Source organism: Corapipo altera, unplaced genomic scaffold, assembly GCF_003945725.1.
Source record: "Corapipo altera isolate COAL_440 unplaced genomic scaffold, ASM394572v1 45, whole genome shotgun sequence".
Classification (NCBI taxonomy): Eukaryota; Metazoa; Chordata; class Aves; order Passeriformes; family Pipridae; genus Corapipo; species Corapipo altera.
In genome coordinates, this window is record NW_020884877.1 from 13608996 (window position 1) to 13630535 (window position 21540).

Sequence of the window (21540 nt, forward strand, 5' to 3'; positions counted from 1 at the left end):
AAATACCCATATATCTAACTAACTACAAACTAACTAAACCAAGCAGTAGAAATTGTCAGGACCAGTGGTTAAGACAGCTCACTTCTATTCTGTTTTTCTGACTGTGTGACCTTACACAAATCACGTAACCACAGTGTGTTTCATTTCCCCCTTTTTGGAGAGAGGGATATTAATAATTTCTACCTTTGTAAAATGCTTTGAATACTGTCAGAAAATGGGCTACTATCAAAATACTCAGAATAATGATGATTGTTTTAAAATCTATATTCTTTAAATGTAATACAATGTGAAGACTACGCTGTATTTTGAAATACATTCTAAAATCGCTTTTCTTTAGGCATCTACGTTTTAATAGCATAAACAGGAAAATGCATCCCTTTAAATTCTCAAATATTCAGTGTAGCAAAATTATTTTAGAAAGTTAAATTGAAATTGCATTATTAGCACTTCTACAATGTTTCCTTGACGAACTACAAATGTCTGTCCATTAAACACAAAATGATTCAGCCATTACCAAAAATAATACTTCACTGTGAATGTCAAAGGCAAAAGGAATATTGAAACAGACTATGACCAGTGCACAAAAAACCCTCAGAACATGGCTAATGATGTCTTATTTTCCTGTCATTTTTCTGCTTCCCTGCTACAATGAAACAGCTGCTATAACTACATTGCATGCGTTGAATAAAATGTCAGAAAATGCTAACTCTGCTGTGAGCATTCCTGATATTCTGATAGAGGTGTGACTACAGTTGTCATAAAGAATCTCAAACCAACGTTGTCATGGGTTGGTCTGCTGTGGCATTTTTTTACCCTACAAAAGAATAAACCACTTTTTTTCATTGTCTCTCATTCAAGTTACTGGTTTCTTAGTATTCATGGTTTTAACAGTATGTTTACCTGAAATTATTTACTTCTTGAGAAACAAACTATAATGATGAAGATTTAAAAGTACAATAAATATTAGACAGTAAGGTTATGTTACCAGTTTTTAAGACCTGTGTCTCACCCATGTTATAGATACACAAGCAAAATGAAATGAAGTTAAAGACTAATGAACTTCTGATGGATTTAATGCACTTGTTTCCAGATACTTGTATAATCTTGGTAAGCATTTCCCACCTCCAAGCCTCCCAGAAGACACTCCCTCTAGATGAACAGGATCAGATGGGCTCTCCTGGGCTTCAATTACATCCAGGTGCTGGAATTGCCCTCTGAGGACCAGGCAGTGAAATTTTAAATTAAGTGTTTTCACGTCAAACACATAGGTACCAACACCTGGATGGAGTGCGAATTATGCTGTGAAATTGTGAACCTATTAAAATTAGTGGTAAAACTCTTGACTTCAGTGTAGGCAAAACACCACCAAGTGAGGCAAGAGGACCACAGCCTCCTGGGTGATAGTTTATGTATTGTAAAACCCCTGTTAGTCATTCCACCTCTGAGTGTTTCAATCTCTCCATCAGTAAAATGGGGACAACAGTACTCACATCTTCAACAAGTGATGAGAATAAGCAACTGAAAATACTGCTGAATGCTGCAACTCATATCCTGGAAGTCTAGTGTCCACAAATTCACACTGAGAATTTTATAATGATTTTAACACAGAAATGAAAAGTCATCAAAGTGACACAGGGCTAGAGCAGTTGAAGGCTACCTCCTGAATACCCTGGGGAGGTCAGCAACAATGTAAAGCCTCTGCCAAGTGGGCTAGAGAAGTTAATTTAAATCCATTTTGTGCCTCTTCTGGTGATTCCACACTCCTTATTCTCCAAGTTCAGGATAGTGCATTGTGTGAAAGTATATCAAATGAAAAAACATTGAAGGAGTGCAGCACATCAGCTTCAGATTCCAGCTTCCCTATCTACTCCTCATTCTTCTTCCTGTCATCCCTTTCAGAAATAAATTTTTGCTAAAAATGAAATTGAGAAGGAATAATCCAACAATATCCAGTGCAACACATTCTGATGTTCTACTTCACAGAAGGAGATTTTTAATGATCTATATCAATGTTTTCCATCTACATAGAATATATTTCCTAAAAAACGTAAATGGTTGTTTCTGTAGTATATGAAAGTAAACAGAGGAAAGAAATCCCAAACTGATGGCTAGACCAGAACACATTTCACAAAAAGCACAAACATTCTTCCTTCAGCCAAGTATTTCTCTACTTAACATCTTTAAGTCTTCTGTCATAAATATAAAAAAAAAATTCAAGCACTTCTGTTTAATTTACATATTTGTGTGTCAGTGGAAAAGACAAGCATTCTGCTCTTGACAAATATCCACAAAACAATCTTCTTATCTTCCTTAAAACTTCTATTTCCCATGATGTCTACAAAAAGCTTGTCAAAGTGGAGGGTGTTGATGTGCTGAACCAGGCTACCTAAACTGTCTCATCCAAGTCTCTCAAGCTGTGTAGGGTAAGAGGTTTTATTTTTCTTTTATATTGAAATCCAACTGTGGTCTCACACTTTCAACTAACATGAAATGAAACTCATAATTGTATTAGTTAATCAGTTAATTCAGCATTCTTTAGACATGGTGTCAGTAATTGTACTGATTGAAAACATACAGAGGCATTTGGAATCAAATTATTTATATGAACAAGACAGGTCAGCACACCCTGTTTTTCACATTAATTCCATAATGCAACGGGAATAATCCGTCAATAACATACAAACATTGAGTTAATGGGTATTATTATCCAATAAAATAGTAAAAGAATAATACTTTTCATTCCTGCCAATTCAAACAAAGAACGATTTGAATTAAAAAATAGTAAGTATTTCATATTTGTAAATTTGCTTCTTCTTTCCTAACTTCCTACAGAGCTTGCAGCTCCCTAATTTGCTACTATTTAAACCAGGTTGTTCACATTTTTTCTTATTGTTTTGAATTTAACTCATTTTCCCTAATAACTAATGAGGGACAGACATTTCTAAACATACTCTGAGATGCTTTTGCTGCTAAATTTATTACAATTTGAGAAAAAAAACTGTCTCCACGAATGCACACAGAACCTCAAATGCACACAGAACAGTACAATAATTAACCCAAGACTGATACGGAGAGGTGAAATTACTCTACCCGACATTTTCCCTAGCTAACCACATCTCTTTACATCCCAATTCACCACAGTATGTTTCTGAAAGAGATGACCTCTTTTTACCTCTCTCAGTATGCAGCCCAAGCTGTGTAAATTCTGTGATGTCTGGCTTTTAGGGATATCACAGAACCAGCCCTGTCCTTGTGATATGGAAAAGCACCTATTGTATGTATTTTGTAATTTATCCCCTTTCTCCTATTTCTCTTTAATGTTGGCATTATTTTCACATCACTGCTAGAAATATTGTTTTGTCCAGCCAAAATTCTGCTCCTGCCATCTGTCAACCACTCACCTCCTTTTCAAACATAATCTCAAAATCTTCTTTGGCTTAATTGACTCTTTAGTGACTCTTTGTGGGTTGTATAAAGGATGATGACTGTTGCACTATGTTAAGCAAATCACAGTGTGAAAATGTTTCCTGTTCCAGAAAAATTTAATTACTGTAATCCAAACCTGTCTGCCTGCAAATACTGGGTATACACAGAGTATTCCCAGCTACCTTGTGTTAAAAGAAACATAATTTCTGCAATAATGTAGGAATCTTCAGCTTCTTCATGACAGTTGGCTACAAGACTGTCTTGGGGAAAGGAAGATGCACCCTGAGGAACTTCTGGTATATTGAAGGCCAGTATTATTGTAGATTGTCCAGTGTCTGCACTGCCACTCAGTCACATGGCACTTTCCAGGCAGAAATTCAGGTTCTCTACCCCAAACCTCATGGCAGAAAAGCCAGACAAAAGACAAAAGACAGCATTTCAAGAACATTGACTGTAACACTGAAGAAACAAAACAGAATAAGTAGCATTCAGGAGTTCTAGCAAGGCAAATCCCTGGTCTTCCTTTCCTTCCTCCTTCCCCCAGTTTGGACCAGCATACTAGGAAGACAGGAGAGCTATTCTATTACACAAGGACCAAGAGTGCTGTGGAGCAGTGGCTACGTATTTATAACATAAGGAATATCCGAAACCTTACTGTTACAGTTTTGTCAACACAGGTTTTTCCAGCATTGCCCTGGAATTCATAGCAGCTAACATTGACACTCGGCAGAGTGTGAAATGAATTGGGGGAAACAAAAGGGAAGGGGGGGTTGTCAGGCTCCTTTATCTTGTGGACCCCTACAGTTTTGCCAGTCAAGATAAGGAACCTTGTTCAGCCAGTGACAATAGGCTTTTCTTAGGTTTATTTCTCAGTGTTACTTGGAATAGCTGTCAGAACCCAGCAGCCTGCAGACCACAAGCTGAAAATCCCTAATCTAGACTGGCTTTGAACACAATTAAGACAACTCAAGAGGAGGGAGGGAGAGGGGAACAAATATTTAGCTGGATCTATATATGTATTACAGCAATAACAGGAATACATTATACAAATCTGTATTTAAACACAGGAAACTGAAATCACACAGATTCATTTGTGATTTAGTAGTGAAGTGCAAGAGAGTTGCAAGCTGGCCTGACAAAGCGATCACCTGCCAGTTGCCCCTCTGCTTCCTGTGCAGCTAATGTAGGCTGGCAGAAATGCTGTTTTGGGGCAGAAAAGAGCGACAGTCCATAGTGATCAAACTCGGCAGTGCTTTGTGCCAAAGTCAGCTGTTTACAGCTGTTTATGTGTTTCTGACAGTTCTGCTCCCTTACCACCAGGTAAGCAGGAATGTCAGCCTGACGGAGGAGAGGGCATCTCTAGCCGGTTGTAGACAGAAGAGATGTAGGAGAAGGTACGTGGGAGAGGATGCGTGCCCTCAATCCTGGTGCAGGCCACTGGAAGCTGCTGTGGAAGGGCAGCCACAGTGCCACAGTTCTTCCGGGCCTCAAATGTGCTTTGCTCTGGGAGCTGATGTTCCCACCATCTTTGCATTGCACAGCCACCCCCTCCTACCTCTGCTTCTGGTGTCACTGCTCATGAGGCTCTAAGGTGGGCTGGGTCAGAAAATGTGTTCTGGAGAAAAGTAACCATCTGAGCCACTGCGCAAATGGCTACAAGGAAAGAGTGGCATGAGAGAAGGTGTTTTTTTAGCCTCCTCAGATTCATACATTTGAAGTCAGTTACTTTAAAGAGTGAGGATGGACAAAGCAGTACTGGAGGTTTACAAAGATATAATCATAATTCTCCTCTGTTAAGCTACTGGCTCTTTCTCCATCCAGTTCATATATAAGGTTATTGTACAAATTGTTTATACAATTTCATTTCAGGAGATGAAAACAAGAGTGTCTGAGTAATCCTAATTAGAAGCAGTGTAATAACTGGTATTGGAAGTAAGATTTTTTTTTTAAATTTTTATTTTGGAGCCTAAATTATATATTCTTTTCATTTCTCTACTATTCAACTCAGTTATGTGTATTTGTATTTCCTCACTAACTGCTATCTTTAATTTTAAGACAGCTGCATCACTGATGATAAAGCACACAAAGATCAAACATGTTCCAAATCTCGTGCCAGGCTTTCTTCCAGAAGGAAATTTACAAAAAGAATAAATAATGAAAGTCATAAATCATAAATACCTCAACAGCACTTTCTCCTTAACCATCACTGGATTTAACAGTGCTAATTATATTTTCATCTCAGTTGCAGAAATCTGACATTTTTGCCCATGCAATTCTAACTTGGAATGGCTCTAAATGAGCTCCACAAACTGGGCACTTGTTTTGGTGGTGGTGCTATTCTGTGCAGCCAGCACAATGGGTTTCTGCTCTTGACTAGCTAACGCAAGAAAAAGAACAAAATCATGGGACAGCTTTTCCCCGCTATTTATTAACTTCTCAAACTTTTGTCATCCGTACACAAGCAAAAAAAGATGCTGCTAAATGATCAGATCAGACACATTGATTACTTCTTACTGACTCAGAACTATAATTGACTTTGTTGAATCCCAATTTCCATCATGCATTGCAGGACAGGCAGTCAAAATGCTGTGAGAGATTATATGAGTGACTAGAAAGAACCTGATTTTAAGATCCCTGATGCAATTTTTCTGCCAAACTTGAGAAAATAATTACAAGATTCAAAAAAATTCCTTTTGCTGTTTCAAATATAAGTGCCAAATGTGTGTTACTTGTATACGCTTGACTTGCCTGAAGACATGAACCTTGAAAAGGACTATCTTTTTTCTCAATATAATTACCCCCTCTTTCTGCCTTTCAACTGCAGGAGATAAATGGAGCATATGTGCATGTTTTTCATGGGTTGAGACAGAATCACACAGAAAACACAGCCAAGGAGCAAGAGTCATCAAATGTGACTCCACAATATATATTATCAAACTGACCTTGCCAGTGCTGGCAGGTAAGGCAGTAGGCTGTGTCCTCAAACCAGTGGATCAAACTAGAGTGATGCTCCTATGGAAGGAAGGTCACACACCTAATTCACAATATTGAGTATTTTACAAATTTTAGTATTTTCTAGGAATTACTGTTATTTTTTCAATTTTTAGTTTATTTATCTACTCATTCAGCTAGGCATGAGGAGTCTGAAAGGCAAAACATCTCTTCAGCCAAACTGCCTTCCCTGTTCTACCCCCAAGCATCTCCACAACCCTTCTGTGAGGAGAAGGTTAGTCTGGGGGGTCAGTACTTGATTACCCTGCTACTCTGAAAAAGGCCAGCAGGTTTCACATTGGGGCTACTCTGGCTAGTTCTGTATTGGTCTGCTCAATTACATGATTAGGTACAGCAGAAGAAACTGTTTCCAGTAGAAACTCCCATTAGGGTTTCCAGAAGTCAGGGTACCCAATGAAATCATGGATCATAGATGTTTCATAGATTACCAGGTAGTTGAATTGTATAACAGAAGATGGGGTGTTGCAAGCTTTCCTTTGAAATATTGCTATTCACACTGGCATTTGGAAGGGAAGCCTACAGCTGTGTATCATCTCCATATGGCTGGAACTGGAGACAGTGATGTACCCAAACCCTTCCCTGGTGGTTCTGAAACAATTTAGCTTACACAAAGTCTACTTGTGTAAGCCAGCAGACCTACTAACAATTTTGTTTACATTAAAGAGTTCTGATGACATAGAAAGACATTCATGTTTTTCATGATGAAATTCCTTACTAATGTATGAAAAATGTATTTTTCACAGACTCCTACTCCTCTCACACTCCTGTCTTTGTTATCTCCCCTGCCATATGCTGTCACCATGTGACTCATCGCCAAGGACTGTATGCACAGCCTCTGCATTAGCCAAATTGTTACAGGTTGTGATAATGATTGAACCCTGTGCACTTTCACTTAAAGCAAAATGAGGAACTCAAACAGACTCTAAGAAAATTACTTTCATATATGTGAAATTGGTGCCAAAATATCAGAGCAGCCCCCTAAAGTAATTGGTACAGTTAGGACTGCACAAAGACATTATTTAGAAATATTTGCACATAGTTATTTGACGCAATCACTTCAAAAGCAGAAAATTAAATGAAATTATTTTTTAACTCTATGTGAACAATGTATAGGAGAACCGACTCTGGCATGGAGCCCAAAAGAGAATAGGAATTAATGCACACATATCACTGGGCAGTTATATAAACCATCCACACAGCAGTTATCCTTTAACACAGCTTTCATGTGTATGTTGGAGACACTACAGCTTCTAAACCAACACCTTGTCACTGCACTTTGATAGAACACTGTCTGCTTTCCTGTTCTCTCTTTCTCTGTATTCTTTTTTTTTTGGCTCACAATTTCATGAGAATGTGAAACATTCCCCTTAGAATTCTGCTAATGCTCTATCAAATTCCACATTTGACAATACACTGAATAGGTTAAAAGATAAGCTTTCTTTTCAGTTGTCCAAGAAAAGTAAACTGAAATATAGAGAAATCAGAAGGAAAATGATTGTGTGTATTGCCAGAGTAGCTAATATGGTGAATGAACATGATTATTACTGGTGTCTTGTGTGGGCTCTTCAAGGCTGCACCTAGTGAATTGCAATGTCATCTTTACAAACAGTGTATTTTCAAATACCCAGAGCTATACTTAAGTGCTTGAAAATTGAAATAAGTGAATATTCGTTTGCCTGGCAATGTTGAAATTGCAATATTTTGAGGATTAAATCTTGATTATGTCTTTCTCTGTCCAGTGAAAAATCTTTTCTATATAATTGCATTAAATGTATTTAGAGTTGATAGAAAGGCAAATTATGTTTTCACAATCACCCAAATTATTTAAATGCAAAAATGTCAACATGGCTCCTAAGCCTTACTGAAAACTCAGACGAGAAAAGGAATCTATATTTTACCACACCAAATTAATTAGGGAAGAAGATGGATGAAAAGATGACTTTCAGATGAATATTGCAGCACATCCTATAGGAGCTTTGGTATACAAAATACCTTCAAATAAATCACTTCTGATAAGCTTCCAGTCTACGGGATTTGGAGACATTACACAAAAAACATAAAGGAGACATTCACTCAATCCATGAGTTTTTCGAATATTACGTAGTGCACAAGGGGGAGCTCCTGTAACTCTTTATGACAATAAAAACCTGAATATAGGAACCAAATGGAAATAAAGCATGAGAGATTTCAGAAAAAAATACATAGTGTTCACCCAATAGCAAGAATTACTGTATGAATTTGCACAACTTAATCTGTTTATATCTTCCGAGTTCAGTATAGTTTCATCAGTACAAAGGAGAGGAAGAAGCACCTTCCCCCTTTTAGGATGTATGCTTTCAATGAATAAGGCACAGATTTATGAAGGTTTTAAACCTATACAAAGATCAAGTTGTACAAAAAGAAAGCTAGCATGGTTTTTCAGGTGAGACGATGTTTCAATTAAGTGTGTCATAGGAAAAATCTATGTGAGCAGGTAATCAAAGTCTGTAGCATAACAAACACATTTAGGAGGTCTTCATTAACACTTCTCAGTTAGCCTCCAATCTTGAAATACTTTCCTTTTGAGCACTTAATTTTTCAGCCTTCCTTTCAAGCAGAATTTTTTTGTGTAGCTTCTTGAGGATGTGGGAGTTCTTTTAGCAAAATGCAATATGGAGATTCCATAACAGAAAAGAATACGAAACTTCAGCTTCAATCATTAGCAGGGTTAGAATTTTTTTACTATCTACTACTTGAATAACTAACTTATAAATCATGGATTTCTGTTCCTTCTGTGGATAATTCCTATGCTGTCTTAGGCATCTACAGTTTGCAAAGGAGTTTAAGACATTTGCTGATATCAGAAAGTAGTATTCAGCACCAGCGTCCATTGGAGAGTGGAGATTCGTGTTCTCAGCAGGTCCACCCACATTCATTCCTGTGTCTCTGCAACTCAGTCCTGCAATGCCCTCTTCTTTAAACTACCCTACATCTCACATTCTCCAGAGCAGATGGGCTATTCCTTAACTCATTTCCTGCTTGGACACCAGTAGAGGGTGTAAAAGCACAGGGGAAATAAGTCCGGTTTTCAGTCATTGTGTCTTTGTAATAGTCAAAACGTTGCTCTAGCAACTAAAAGAAGTCCTTGAGAGAAACCTCACACCGTTAAGCATTGACACAGGAATGCCCAAGTAGCCCAGGACAGAACAGTGCTGGGATCCTGCACATGGAACACCCACAGCCTGTGTGCACAAGTTCGCAGTGAAACTGTAACGAGCCTCTGATGAGTCAGTTTCAACTGAGATTTTTCAGTGCTTAACAATACAGTTATTTTTTAAGGGGTCACAAATGGTATTCCTTACTTCCAGAATAAGTCCCAAATGTCAAGCTTCTAGTCCAAAGGACAGGATTGCTGGTGTATAAGTTGGAAAAGCTATCTAATATGTGCTATGTGTTTTCCTCCAACTCAATGTCAGAGAGGTCTGATCCATTTCAATTTAACAATCAGCCAGGAGCATACTCTCAGCATGGCGAACTCAGCGTAAACACTGAAAAAGTGGCCAAATTGTAAGAACAGGATCCTGTAGTGGGAAACATCATGCAACCCTGCTGCCAGCTCTGCTGGTAACACATGGAACCAGAACTACTACCTATTCTGCCTGCCCACTGGAACCTGACCTCCCATGCTTTCTAAGTACTCTTCTGTGTCTTTTCCAAAAATGTATTTGAAATTATTATTGATTTTGTCATTTTGGCTTTAGGGTTACATTCATCTCACATATCCAACTCTACCCCATGGGAATTTTCAAAAACTAAGAGCTACACAGACCAGTATACAGATATTGGCCTGTCCTAGTTAAAAAAGACTGAAGCTGTGTTATTTTCCCTTACATAAGTCAGCATTAAATTGACTTTGTTTCCATTCTCCAAAATATAACTGAAGACAATAGTATACTCTCTCTCAGTATTTTATGCTCAATTTAACTGCTATATTGCATTAAATGATGTGCAATAATGTAACCCTAAATGCAAATGAATTCACATTTGGTAAAAAAAATCTCTTTGCTGCCTTCTCCAAATAGGAAATTTTTTTGTAGATTTTAATGAACTAGGAAAACCAAACATCCCCATATGGTGAGAAAATTTCAAGGCACGCATTAAAAGAAAAATCTTACATTACTCATCAAAAACTAATAGATGTGACAGGAGAAAAAAATGAAGCTATGAAGATGAAACTCAAATGATTAGCAAATATGGAAAATCATCTATTACAGTGCTTCTAAAAGACTCACCACAGGCTAAAAGAGAAAAGCATGCATTTCATATTTCCAGACTGGAATATATTAAATTTCATTTGAAGCAAATTATTTACAGCTATAAAATTCCCTGAAAAATTAAAACAACACACAGATACCTTAAAAAAAAATGCATAATGATCAGAACTACCGAAGATGTTATCTCTTTCTGTCTAAGATTGTAATGTTTTCTAATCATATGAAAGATTTTGAGGAACTTTCTCTGAATGTCAGGGAGTTCCTCACTCAGTCTTTTTCTAGACATTACAGAGTAGTCTGCAGGCCTCTCCAAGCTCATTTGCTGTCTGCCCTACAGGCATCATTCTGGCATTCTAAAGTAGTCTAAAGATGTCCTGGAAACACTTCCCTATCCTGATAAATCATTTTGGAAGTCATATATCACCCTAAAAATAAGCAAAATATATAAAATCTACAAACACAGTGCTTTTTTCTGGTACCCTGATTTTTTGTTTCGAATAGCTGTCAACAACTCTGGGAATTTGGCCCTGCAATTCCACTAACTCCCTGGTTGTTCAAAACTGACTACAGGTGATGAAGAACAACATTTTTTGTAAGCATTGTAACAGCTGTACAGTTTAAAACTGCAGGAATGAAGCTTGCATGCAGTAAATAAAATACTCAGGTATTTACCTCTGCTGCATTTACCTTTCACTTAAAATAATTAAAGGGAACTATGGTCATATGGAAAACACACAGAACTAGAATTCATGAACCATTTCTATGCTGTGTAGGCTCTTCTGCCACATTTGTCATGGGACAGCCTGAGCTCCTTCAGGATGAAACAAGGTGACAAGCATCTGTCACATATTTACTCACTCAGCTTCCCTCCACAGAAATGTGCATGGTGTGGGAGGGAAAAGGATGTCTGTTTTTTACACATGTCTTGGAAATAAAGATAATATGGTTTGCAAAGGACCTTATTCCTGTAAAAGTCACCGAGTAGCCTGCCTCAGCCCCAGCCCCAGCCAAGTTCTGTCTCCTACTCAAGTGATTATTTTGTGCAGGAACAGTCCTGTTGTGCTAGAAAAGCCCAGCTATTGGCAAAGGTATTAATCACTACATTTCGTTCAGTTTCTAAAATACTTTGCATGTGAGAGTGTTTACTACCCTCAGCTGAGCATCACTTCCCATTACTGGGGGGTTATCACCTTCTAGGGGAGACCGATGTTTTTACCTCCTTACCTCTATCAGCTACTTTTATCTGCTTCAGAAAACATCTTTTACTCTGGATTCTGCACCTGGTGCTTGCATTGAGAAGCCAAGCAAGACCCCTGACCCGACTTAACTCCCAGTGTTCCACTGAAATGCCAACAACTTAAAGAACCACTTAGGCATAATTCGTTAACTGTTTTGTAAAATGCTTACAGAATGAAAGGTGCTAAGTATCCAAGAATTATTACTCAGTGCATGGAAAAATGTTTATGTTCCTACAGGATAAGGCTGTGTCAGGAAGTGGTATAGCATTAGTGAATACGACTGTAGGAAAAGGAACTGCACACTGTTACATGTATACATTTAATAAAGGCTGAATGTGACAATTAAGAAAGGTCAGTACCCTTGAGGAAGCAGGACAGACAGACAGGGAGAGGTGGAAGCAGTTATTTTTGCGTCAAGGAAACATGTTAAAATATTCCTTGTTTTTATCTGCTGTCAAGAGATCTTTTTTGAGCAACAAAAATACCTTTAACCTTTTAAAGACATCACATAAATGAATTCAATTAAACTCTTGTGTCCAGACAGAAGGCATCCAAGCATCTGCTTATTACTGTAACTTTTCTACTCCTGCCATAAAAAAATTCTAAAATTTATCAATCTTTATAGCAATGCCTGACATTATTTCTTCCCACTATTACTCTCTATCTATCTATATATACTATATTCCGCTATTAAACCAGGCATAGAAATATTCATGAGTTCTTTCACGTGGGTCCTCATCTGGTGAGGCTGAAGGCACAGAACTGTTTTACAAAGGGGAACTGGAATGTAAAGCTGCTCTCTGAACACAGGAGAAAATTCTCCCTGAGCAAAGGGCCAGAACAATGCCTATACATCAGTTCAGACTCAGTTAAGCCTTAAAATAGGATTTAATCATGAATTTTATGATCCACTGGTTATCCACTGGTCTTGTCACAGTGCAGTTTTTCTTCCTTACCCTCAGCACCTCTCCAACAAAGATAGGAAAACCAGACTGTAACACAAACTTTGGCAGCAGTATACCTGCTAATAATCCCAGACCAGTTGCTTTCTTCAGTTATATGACACAATGTCTAAAGCATCCTTATAATTTGCATACTGTGCTCAAATGCATCAAACACATGCTTTGCATTTGCACTCGGTTCTTTTCAATTTAATGTTGCACTTTTGCATTTTTCATAACTGAATTCCTCCCCCTCCAGCAAAAAAAAAAAAAAAAAAGTGCAAAACTATGTGTGATTTACCTTATTACAATTTTTAGCAACTTGGCAAAGAGCACTGCTTGACATACTGTCTTTATCTGGCATTCCTAAAAAAGGAATACAGAAAATAAATGAATAAATACTGTACATTCTTTAAGTAACAATAAAGATATTTATTGATAGAATAGGGAATTTGATGGTTCAGTACTTTGATAACATACACATTAATCTATGATTTTTAAAGAGAAAAACAGATTTATTCCGAAAAAAGTTTCCTCTTGTGAACACAGAAAAGCTAATTTGTGTAAATACTATAAACTGCTTGCTAAGCATAGTACTTTTCTCACAACTTAATATCTGAAACATGTATATAGGAATTATTTATACTTTCTCATTTAACATAATCTATGTCTTAGTATCTGGAAGTCAATGTGATACTGAGTTTGCACTAACTAGCATTGCTATGCTATTGTCCTGCAAATAGAACATATTGAACGCACAGCATATGGCACAAAATTTGCAGATGCAATTTTTAGCCATCAGATACTGTCCTGGTTGGCATCTAAATAATCCCCTGGCCAATAAATAAAAGTACCTTGATTTACGGAAATGATGAGTTCCAAAGGCTGCCCTTGGGTTCATGTCTACAGCACTACCCTACTTGGCAGGTTCTTATGAGGCACAGACATACCCAAACTTATTCAGCTATGTAACAAAGGTCAGAGAGTGGCATGTTTACTGCAAGCTGTCTGCTCAGGCACTAACCTAGATTCTCTAGCAAGTTGTGTAGCCCATCCTAACTAAAAAAATGAGACAGTTTGTTATTTTTACTTTACTAGCAGGACTCACGGCCATGTTCCATGGAATTAATGTAACATCTATAACTATAATGTTATATGACATCATACAGTAAGCTTTAGTCAACAGGCCTGGCTTAGAGTGCAGATTTTTGTACAGCTCTGTGTACACTTGTATACAGTTGGGAAGACATTTAGGCAAGTTCCAAAGTGTTTCCTGCTACGTGCAGTATAAATACAGTTGCAATACCAAAATTAATTTAACGTTTCAACTCCAACCCCATAACCAGAGGACTTCCATCTACCCCTTTCTTCCCCTTTCTCTTTTTAACGACCACCTGATTTCTAAGTTCTCATACTTACTGTCATTGTTGGAGCCAGTTTCCATAACACCATAAGGAGGAGTGAGAAGTCCAGACATATACTGTCGATATTTCTGAAAGACAGTGATGGCACATTCAGTCAGGTACAGACATATAAAACCATTCAGGAGAATACGTGCTATTTACATTTTTGTGTCTGCTGCCTTTAGCTTCTCAGGCACACATGTGATATGAGGCAATCAAATGTGTATTTACTCTTAACACTACAAGCTCTGCTTTCTTGACTGGAGCACACTGCCTTTGTTCCATCAAAAACTGTGCTAAAACAGCTCCCCCTTTCATCTTCCCCAAAGCATGACTTTAAGGGTTCTAATAAATCGATATTTTACTTAGTGGTGTGATTTTCCATAAAGGCTGTTTTAAAGCTCATTTGAAATTGCACTACTCATCTGAACTGAAGCTAGAAAGCTACTTTATTGCAGGGGTGGAGAAAGAGTGTTAATTAAGGATTCATAAGAATCCTGTACCACGAGAGTTTTGGTGTCAGATTTGCAATACACAGGATTTAGTGTAAAAGCTCTAAATGTTTATTTCCAAGACACTACATTCAGTTTTCAGAAACTACAAGGCTATGAAACACAAATATTGAATATCTCATATTATCTATATCCTCATACAAAAACTGTATTAGCAGATGAAACTTTGTAGCTATAAAAATAATATCCCTTGTACCACTGTAAGCTACATAATTGTAACTGATGTCAGCAACTGGTATTTTTCTTCAGTGAATGCTGGTGACATGATCAATAAGGTTCAAAGCTCTGTCTACAGCTTAAGAAATTCACAGAAGCTACAAAAATAACACCAAAGGAAAAAAAATTGTCCTTTTATCAAATACAAATAATTCAACGAATAAATGACACATCTTTGTTTCCAATCAGACTATATTACTGCCATGCTTAAGGGTAAACAATTATAATTCCCTTTTGGAACCACCAGAAAACAAGCTTGGGCAACAGGGATGCTGATGTTCAGTGTAAATAAAATGCGTCACACAGTCCTTACGGTGCGCAATGAGCTGAACCTGAACAATCCATCAGCTGAAATTCATGTAGGTTTCAACTAAGCACACATAACAACTGAGACAGAAAATGACCTTTATGGTGCGATTTTAATTTAAAAGTTTTATCCTTTGCTCTGTGGAGCTGTTTGGATGTATTCACTTTTAAAATGTTGCCTGCTGAATTTTAACAATGCTTAAATTATTCTTTTAACATTTCTTTTTCTTGGAAATGGAGATGAAAATATCATCAATTCTAGCACTAAAGGCTGAATATCTTGCATTCTAAATAATAACAAAAGCTACAAAGATTACATTAATCTTAATAATCCAATCCTATTTTTAGACAAGCTATTACATCCTAAAGCTTAGTAACATATTATTTAAATCTCACCCATAATCCAGCTGAATACTCGTAGAAGCAAATCTATGTTATATCGCTCGTCAGTCACAGAAAACAAATGTTACTTCACTTGGGGATAACAACTCTCCCATTTTCTTTTCCAAACCATTCACTTTCCCATACTCTGCATCTAGACCTTGCCTGGAACTTAGTGAGAGGAAGAACATGAGAAATACTTATTTTCTCAGTTCTACTAGTAATTCACACACATAAGCCAAGGGAAAAACTCATTTTCCTTGCCCAAACTAAAAAAACAGAAGTGTGTCCCAAGGAGTTGAAATAACACTTCATTCAAAGAACAGACAAATGTTTTGTTCCACCTGCTACTGAATTTGGTCTTGAAATGTTATTTTTAGATGAAAAATTGGAATGTTTCATTTGGGATAAGATAAAAACCAAATTGTATAGGGTGTTTTTCTTTTCTTCTTCCTCACCATTCAGCTGATACTTTTTTGTTCTATTTTTCCCAAAATAGCATTTTCCCAGAAATACATTATTAGTCCACATTTAATCTACCTTTATAAGGAACCTGAATTGTAGGAAGACAGTAATTTTCTCTTTTATTTCCTTTACCACGTCCACAGCCATCATAAACTTCATAGCAGTTTCCTTCCGATTAATTCTCTAAAATTTTTCCTGATTATTCATCTCATGAGACAAAACATAGAATACACCATATAATTTCCAAAAGATTTGAGTACTCAGCTTCAGGAAAAAACTACTGGTAGAGTAAGCCAGAATCGCATATACAACTTCAGTGGGGGCATCCAATCTCATTTAACCCCACCTCACGCTCAGGAAGCCAAACCCTACCAGAAACAAAACCACAGACTGCCAAGGATGTCAACTCTGTCATCTTCTGCATGAAGGTCCCACTCTGCCATGGGACAAGTCTACTCATAAGTCTGATAGAGCAAGCCCTGTGGGCAGTGTTGCCAGTGAAGGAGAGCAACTAATTCAAAACAGGCCCTCAGAAAGCTCAGTTGTTCAGACTCCTCCAGGGCACCTCTGCATAAAGTGAAACTTCCTTCTATACCTGGATATCTGAGGGGAAGACTGATAGGACTGCCTACACATGGTCTCTCATGAAGATATCTCAGCAGGGTGTGGGTTGACATAGGAGGTATAATTTATGCCTAAAATTGTGTCACCTCATTAGTCAAATTAAATGTCAAAGGGAACTTATTTGCCAAGGAGTTAGGGAAACACTGTTTGCTGGGAAACCTAAGCACACAAAGAAAGATCTAAGTAACTGCCTAAAGATTCAGATGGAGTAATGAAGTTCCAGGTATAAGATCTCTGAAATCTGAGATAATGAGACCTATCTGGTTACTGTAATGTCTGGAAAACAAAATGCGGTAAATTAAATTGTACTCATAGGTAGCATCATAGATGATTTTAAATCATTCAAAATTAACAGACTAAATATTTACAAAATGCTTTTGAAAATGTATTCCACAGGTGGTATGAAGCCTGGAAAGGCTTTCCTTATGAAAGACAGCAACAGTTATCAAATCATCATAAGCTTGTTTATTACCAGAAGTCTTCAAGTTCTGTAAATCCAACATGACAGTAGTTTTTAAAACTACACTCAGTGACCTCACTCTGTCTTCAGATTTCTACCGATTTATAAACTCTATCATGCAACAGCTTAAAGAACAGACACTTCCTGCATCTAATCTGACAGCACAAGTAATAAAGACAATATTTTTTTTCCATTTGCTGACTGCCTCATATCCATGCAGTGGTGAAAATGAACACATTTTGACCTTTTCAACTACTGCTATAGCCTAAGGCAAAGAAGAGCACTGACAAGGAACAGTAGGGGATAGAAGAAAAGGAAGAAACAGAATCACACGCTTGCCTTACTGGGAAGGTGCTGTGGGGGAATTTTCATGCCAACGGTTTTTAAGGCCACTCATTGTCAAGTTTTTCAGTGTGTTTCTTTGCATGCTCTTATTAAGACTTCATTTGCAATTAGCTGCAGTTTTCACCACTACAATAGGTTTTCTTCTACTCTGTAACGTAATTGAGTATATTTTTATATGCTAATGCTTAGAAAGGCAATTCTTATTATTCTGATGCAAGTTATCCCCAAATTCCTAAAAAATGCTTTTGGTACACATAAGGTACATAAAATACATCTTTGTGATTAGTCCCTTCTCTTCCGCTGCAAGTAGTGAAGAACTAATAACTGTTTAAAGGGAAAGAAGCAGCAAAAAAGAGATTTTTACAATACAGACACTCCAAAATAAGCCAAGTACATGGAAAGAAAATAGACGAACCTTTGTTGTCCATGTGCATTGCATAGCACAACCCCAGCACTCTAATGGGAAAGACTCAGGTCTGATGACGGGAAAACCTCCTGTGTACAAAGATTTGAAAGCAGGTTCCACACCAAATACTCCCCCCAAGTGCAGCAGTTCTCCAGTTGGCAAAAGGTATCTTAGGGGCTCTGTAATAAGGACCCAGGTAGTGGTGGTTTGTAGCCCTAGGGAGTCAGGCTTCTGATGCTTCCCCATGCAAAGGTGAACCTACACGTGGCCAGATACTAGGAATTACTGTCTTGTAACACTGGAGAAAGTTTTGTAGACCACAACAGGTGCGTGGTCGAATATATATCTCTCTCTTTCTCCTTCTTTTTCTTCCCCACTCACAATCTCAATCCACAGTGTCACTTTTCACTAGATGCATTTCTGCTGTCTCCTGCCTACCACTAACCAGCAGCAGAGAAGGTGAAAAGGCAGGACTAACATTACTTGCAAACTTGGGAGTAACACAAAATAAATTATTTCAGTTGTAGAAGTCCTAGGCCGAACATCAAGGTGATCTTTCAACACACATTTTTTAAAACCTAGAGAAACTACTTTATCAGATGCTCTTACTATGACTATTACCTGAGCTCTGCAATACTCCTGTACTAGCTGTCCATACTCCTGCAGTTGTTTCTCTCGGGGAATATATGCTGTAGCTTAACAATGTGAGCCAGCTTCTCTATTTTCTTCTGACAATAAATAATTGATCGCTGATGCTCTCAGCACCACTCTGTTCTTCCTCTAAGTTGGCTGCACCAGTTATACCATTTTGGCAACGAACCATCTCCCTTGTGAGCATTACTCACAAGGGCGCACCACTCTCATGGTGCACTGTTTCTTCTCTTTTCTCCAGAACAATAAGGAGAAAAGCCCCTGTGAGAAAGAGCCCCCAAAAGAAATAGCCCTTGAAGATCATTGGGCCCTTTCTTCACCCATCACATCAAGCAGAGATTGCTGTCTCAAAATCCAGACCTTTGCCTTTACATCTGATACTCTGAAGATCGCTCTTTACTGAACTAACTGACAGGTAAAATCTCAGGTCATCTGCCTGCTATCCATTTGTGTTTTCCAATATAAAGTGCCTCATGTTCTTACAGATTTTCGCAAAATAATCCCAAACTGATTATCATACTGATAGTTCTTTTTTACCCAAATCTTGTTACGAAGTGGAAAACAGATAGCACACTTGCTGTTGCCTAATCCTATGTTCTGAGACCCAACGAAGACTCTGGCCTAATTCTGATTTCAGATTCTGTCTTCTTAGTACATTTACAAATTAATAAGTGTATTTCTTATAAGCAAGCTCAATCAGAAATTTCCATACATTTCAGGTCAACATCACTTAACTAGCTATCACAAAAAGGATCTGACCCATGGCTGTTTAATGCTACATGGGGAATCACTGCTTGAAGCTGGTGCTTCATTCTAGAACACCTGCTTATTGCTAAATATTTGCCTTTGTCATTAACAGAATATAAACATTCACTGTTACTGACAGTATAGGTACAAGAACAGAATTTAGGTATTTCTAAAGGAAAGACAAATTAGGAAAATGTAATGCTACAATAGCAAAAACATATCTTTATGCACTGTGGAAAACAGAAAATAAACCACGTGAAGATCTTACCACAACTTACTGAACACAGACAGACTGTTTTGTATACGTCAGACTATCAAGTCATTAAAATGAGATAGACAAGGCCTGAAATAGCAGAAGTGAAGTACCATTTAGTCATATTCAGATAAAATAAATACAGGAAATGCCTGTACTGAAATTGCTGAATCCCAATCCCAGAATAGGTACAGTTTATATAACAGCAGATGAATCTGCATCTTTTCGATTTATTTACTGATTTACCATCTTCTGAATGTTTCTGCATGGCTTTAATCAACTATGCTTTAGATTTTATTCCATCTCTTTGTTTTGGAGGCATATATTTTTCTGTCACACTCCCATTTAAATCAATTTATCATGCTTGAAAAGCTCTGTGTGCAGAATTTGCTTTATCACAGAATCCCCTTGATATTTTCTCAAGAAGAAAAATGCACCCAGGCTCTCTGAAATCATGCCAAATAGCAGACTTGGCTACCAGATAGAAACCTAAAGATAAGACTGCACTGCAAAAAATCAAATCCAAGGAAATTACAGCAGGAGCAGTGATTAAGCAAATTACACAGCCTATTCTGCTCCATCTAATTTAAATTTAGAAATGCCATCATGCAGCCCTCTGATTCTGTCTCTTAGAGAAATCCACTAAGGAAATGCACTTGGGTGGAGATAGGACTTGGTTGGGAGGGGTGGGAAAGATTGCATACACTTTAAAAAGGACAAAGAAAATGTAAAAAGAACAAACAGTCCATTTGATTTATGTGTTTTCTTTTACTACATTTGTGTAAACATACAATAGATAATATATTTACAGGAAAAAAATAATATTTTAACTGCCTTTAACATGAAGTCCAAGTTTCCAAAAGGCTGAAAAACAGAATTATACATTTCCATATTTACTTTTTCACAGTGATTTGTGTTGAATGTGTTCGCTTTAAAATCAGATGACGATGATTGTCAGCGACAGCGCTTCAAACTCAAAACAAGATCAAAATAAGATCGTAAAATAAAGCTTTTCTCCTCTTTCATTACCACTTGTAGTAGGAGTGAGGCAGAAAATAACACCTTAGCCAGAATTTTCTGTGACAGAACAGAACCTCACACCTCTTCAAACCGTTCTGTGACACTAACAATTGTAAACCTGTCTTTATTAGCAAAGCCAGCAGATACGTCTCAAAAACAAAGAGCAGAACTTCTACAAAAAATATGCCATTTTAACATAATCTTTCTTACCATTACAGTGACAGGACTTAGATGAAGCCAAGTCTGTAATCATCTCATGGGGAAGAACATGAGGACAAGAGGAAGAAAAATTTTCTAAAGTTTCGGGTACAAAATACTTCCTTTTACCCTCAGACAGTCACACCTCTTATTTTCAGATACACTGTTTTAATGAGGGGAAAGCAAAGATATGCTCCTTCAGGAGAGCTCAGTTTGGATGTGCTATGCAAGAAGTGTACAAGGAAGATTAAAGACAGGTAATATGAGACTCGCAAATACAGGATGAGAGTGGCTTTGTTCAGCTCCTCACCTGGGCAGCTACGGGCTGCCTCCTACACTATTTCTTCCATATGGTGTGTGTCCCTGATTGATCTTTAGCAGTTTTCTGAAGCAGAGCTTCAGCTGAGATGAAAGGTCACACAGGAAAGGTATTTACGTTTGTAACGTGCTTCGACAGAATGGTAGATTCTGTAACTGTGGCAACACAAGTGCCTTGTTTCTGGTCACATACCTTAGCCTGCAGAGCAAGCAAAAAGCAAGGATCGTGTGTACTTAGTAAGAAGTCAGCAAGAACCTCCAAGCCAAATTACTGCCCCACCCTGAGATTGCCACCTTGAAAATACAGAAGGCCCGATACGTACGACCAACATATCTTTGCATGAGCGTTATGAAACAGACTTCAT

At 37.7% G+C, this 21540-nt stretch overlaps 1 protein-coding gene across 5 annotated transcripts in view; it reads right to left on the reverse strand.

Annotated features, from left to right (window-relative positions):
- RAPGEF4 (Rap guanine nucleotide exchange factor 4) overlaps window positions 1-21540 on the reverse strand; it is a 153254-nt gene that overhangs the window by 63976 nt on the left and 67738 nt on the right. For all 5 annotated transcript variants that reach the window (XR_003526588.1, XM_027636801.1, XM_027636800.1 and 2 more), the window contains 2 exons: window positions 14290-14362; window positions 13172-13236 (listed from right to left, as the gene is read on the reverse strand). Coding sequence is in view for 4 of the 5 variants with exons in the window: in XM_027636801.1 (XP_027492602.1) it covers window positions 13172-13236; window positions 14290-14362 (138 nt within the window). In the remaining variant the exon portion in view is untranslated. The remainder of the gene's footprint in view (window positions 1-13171; window positions 13237-14289; window positions 14363-21540) is intronic.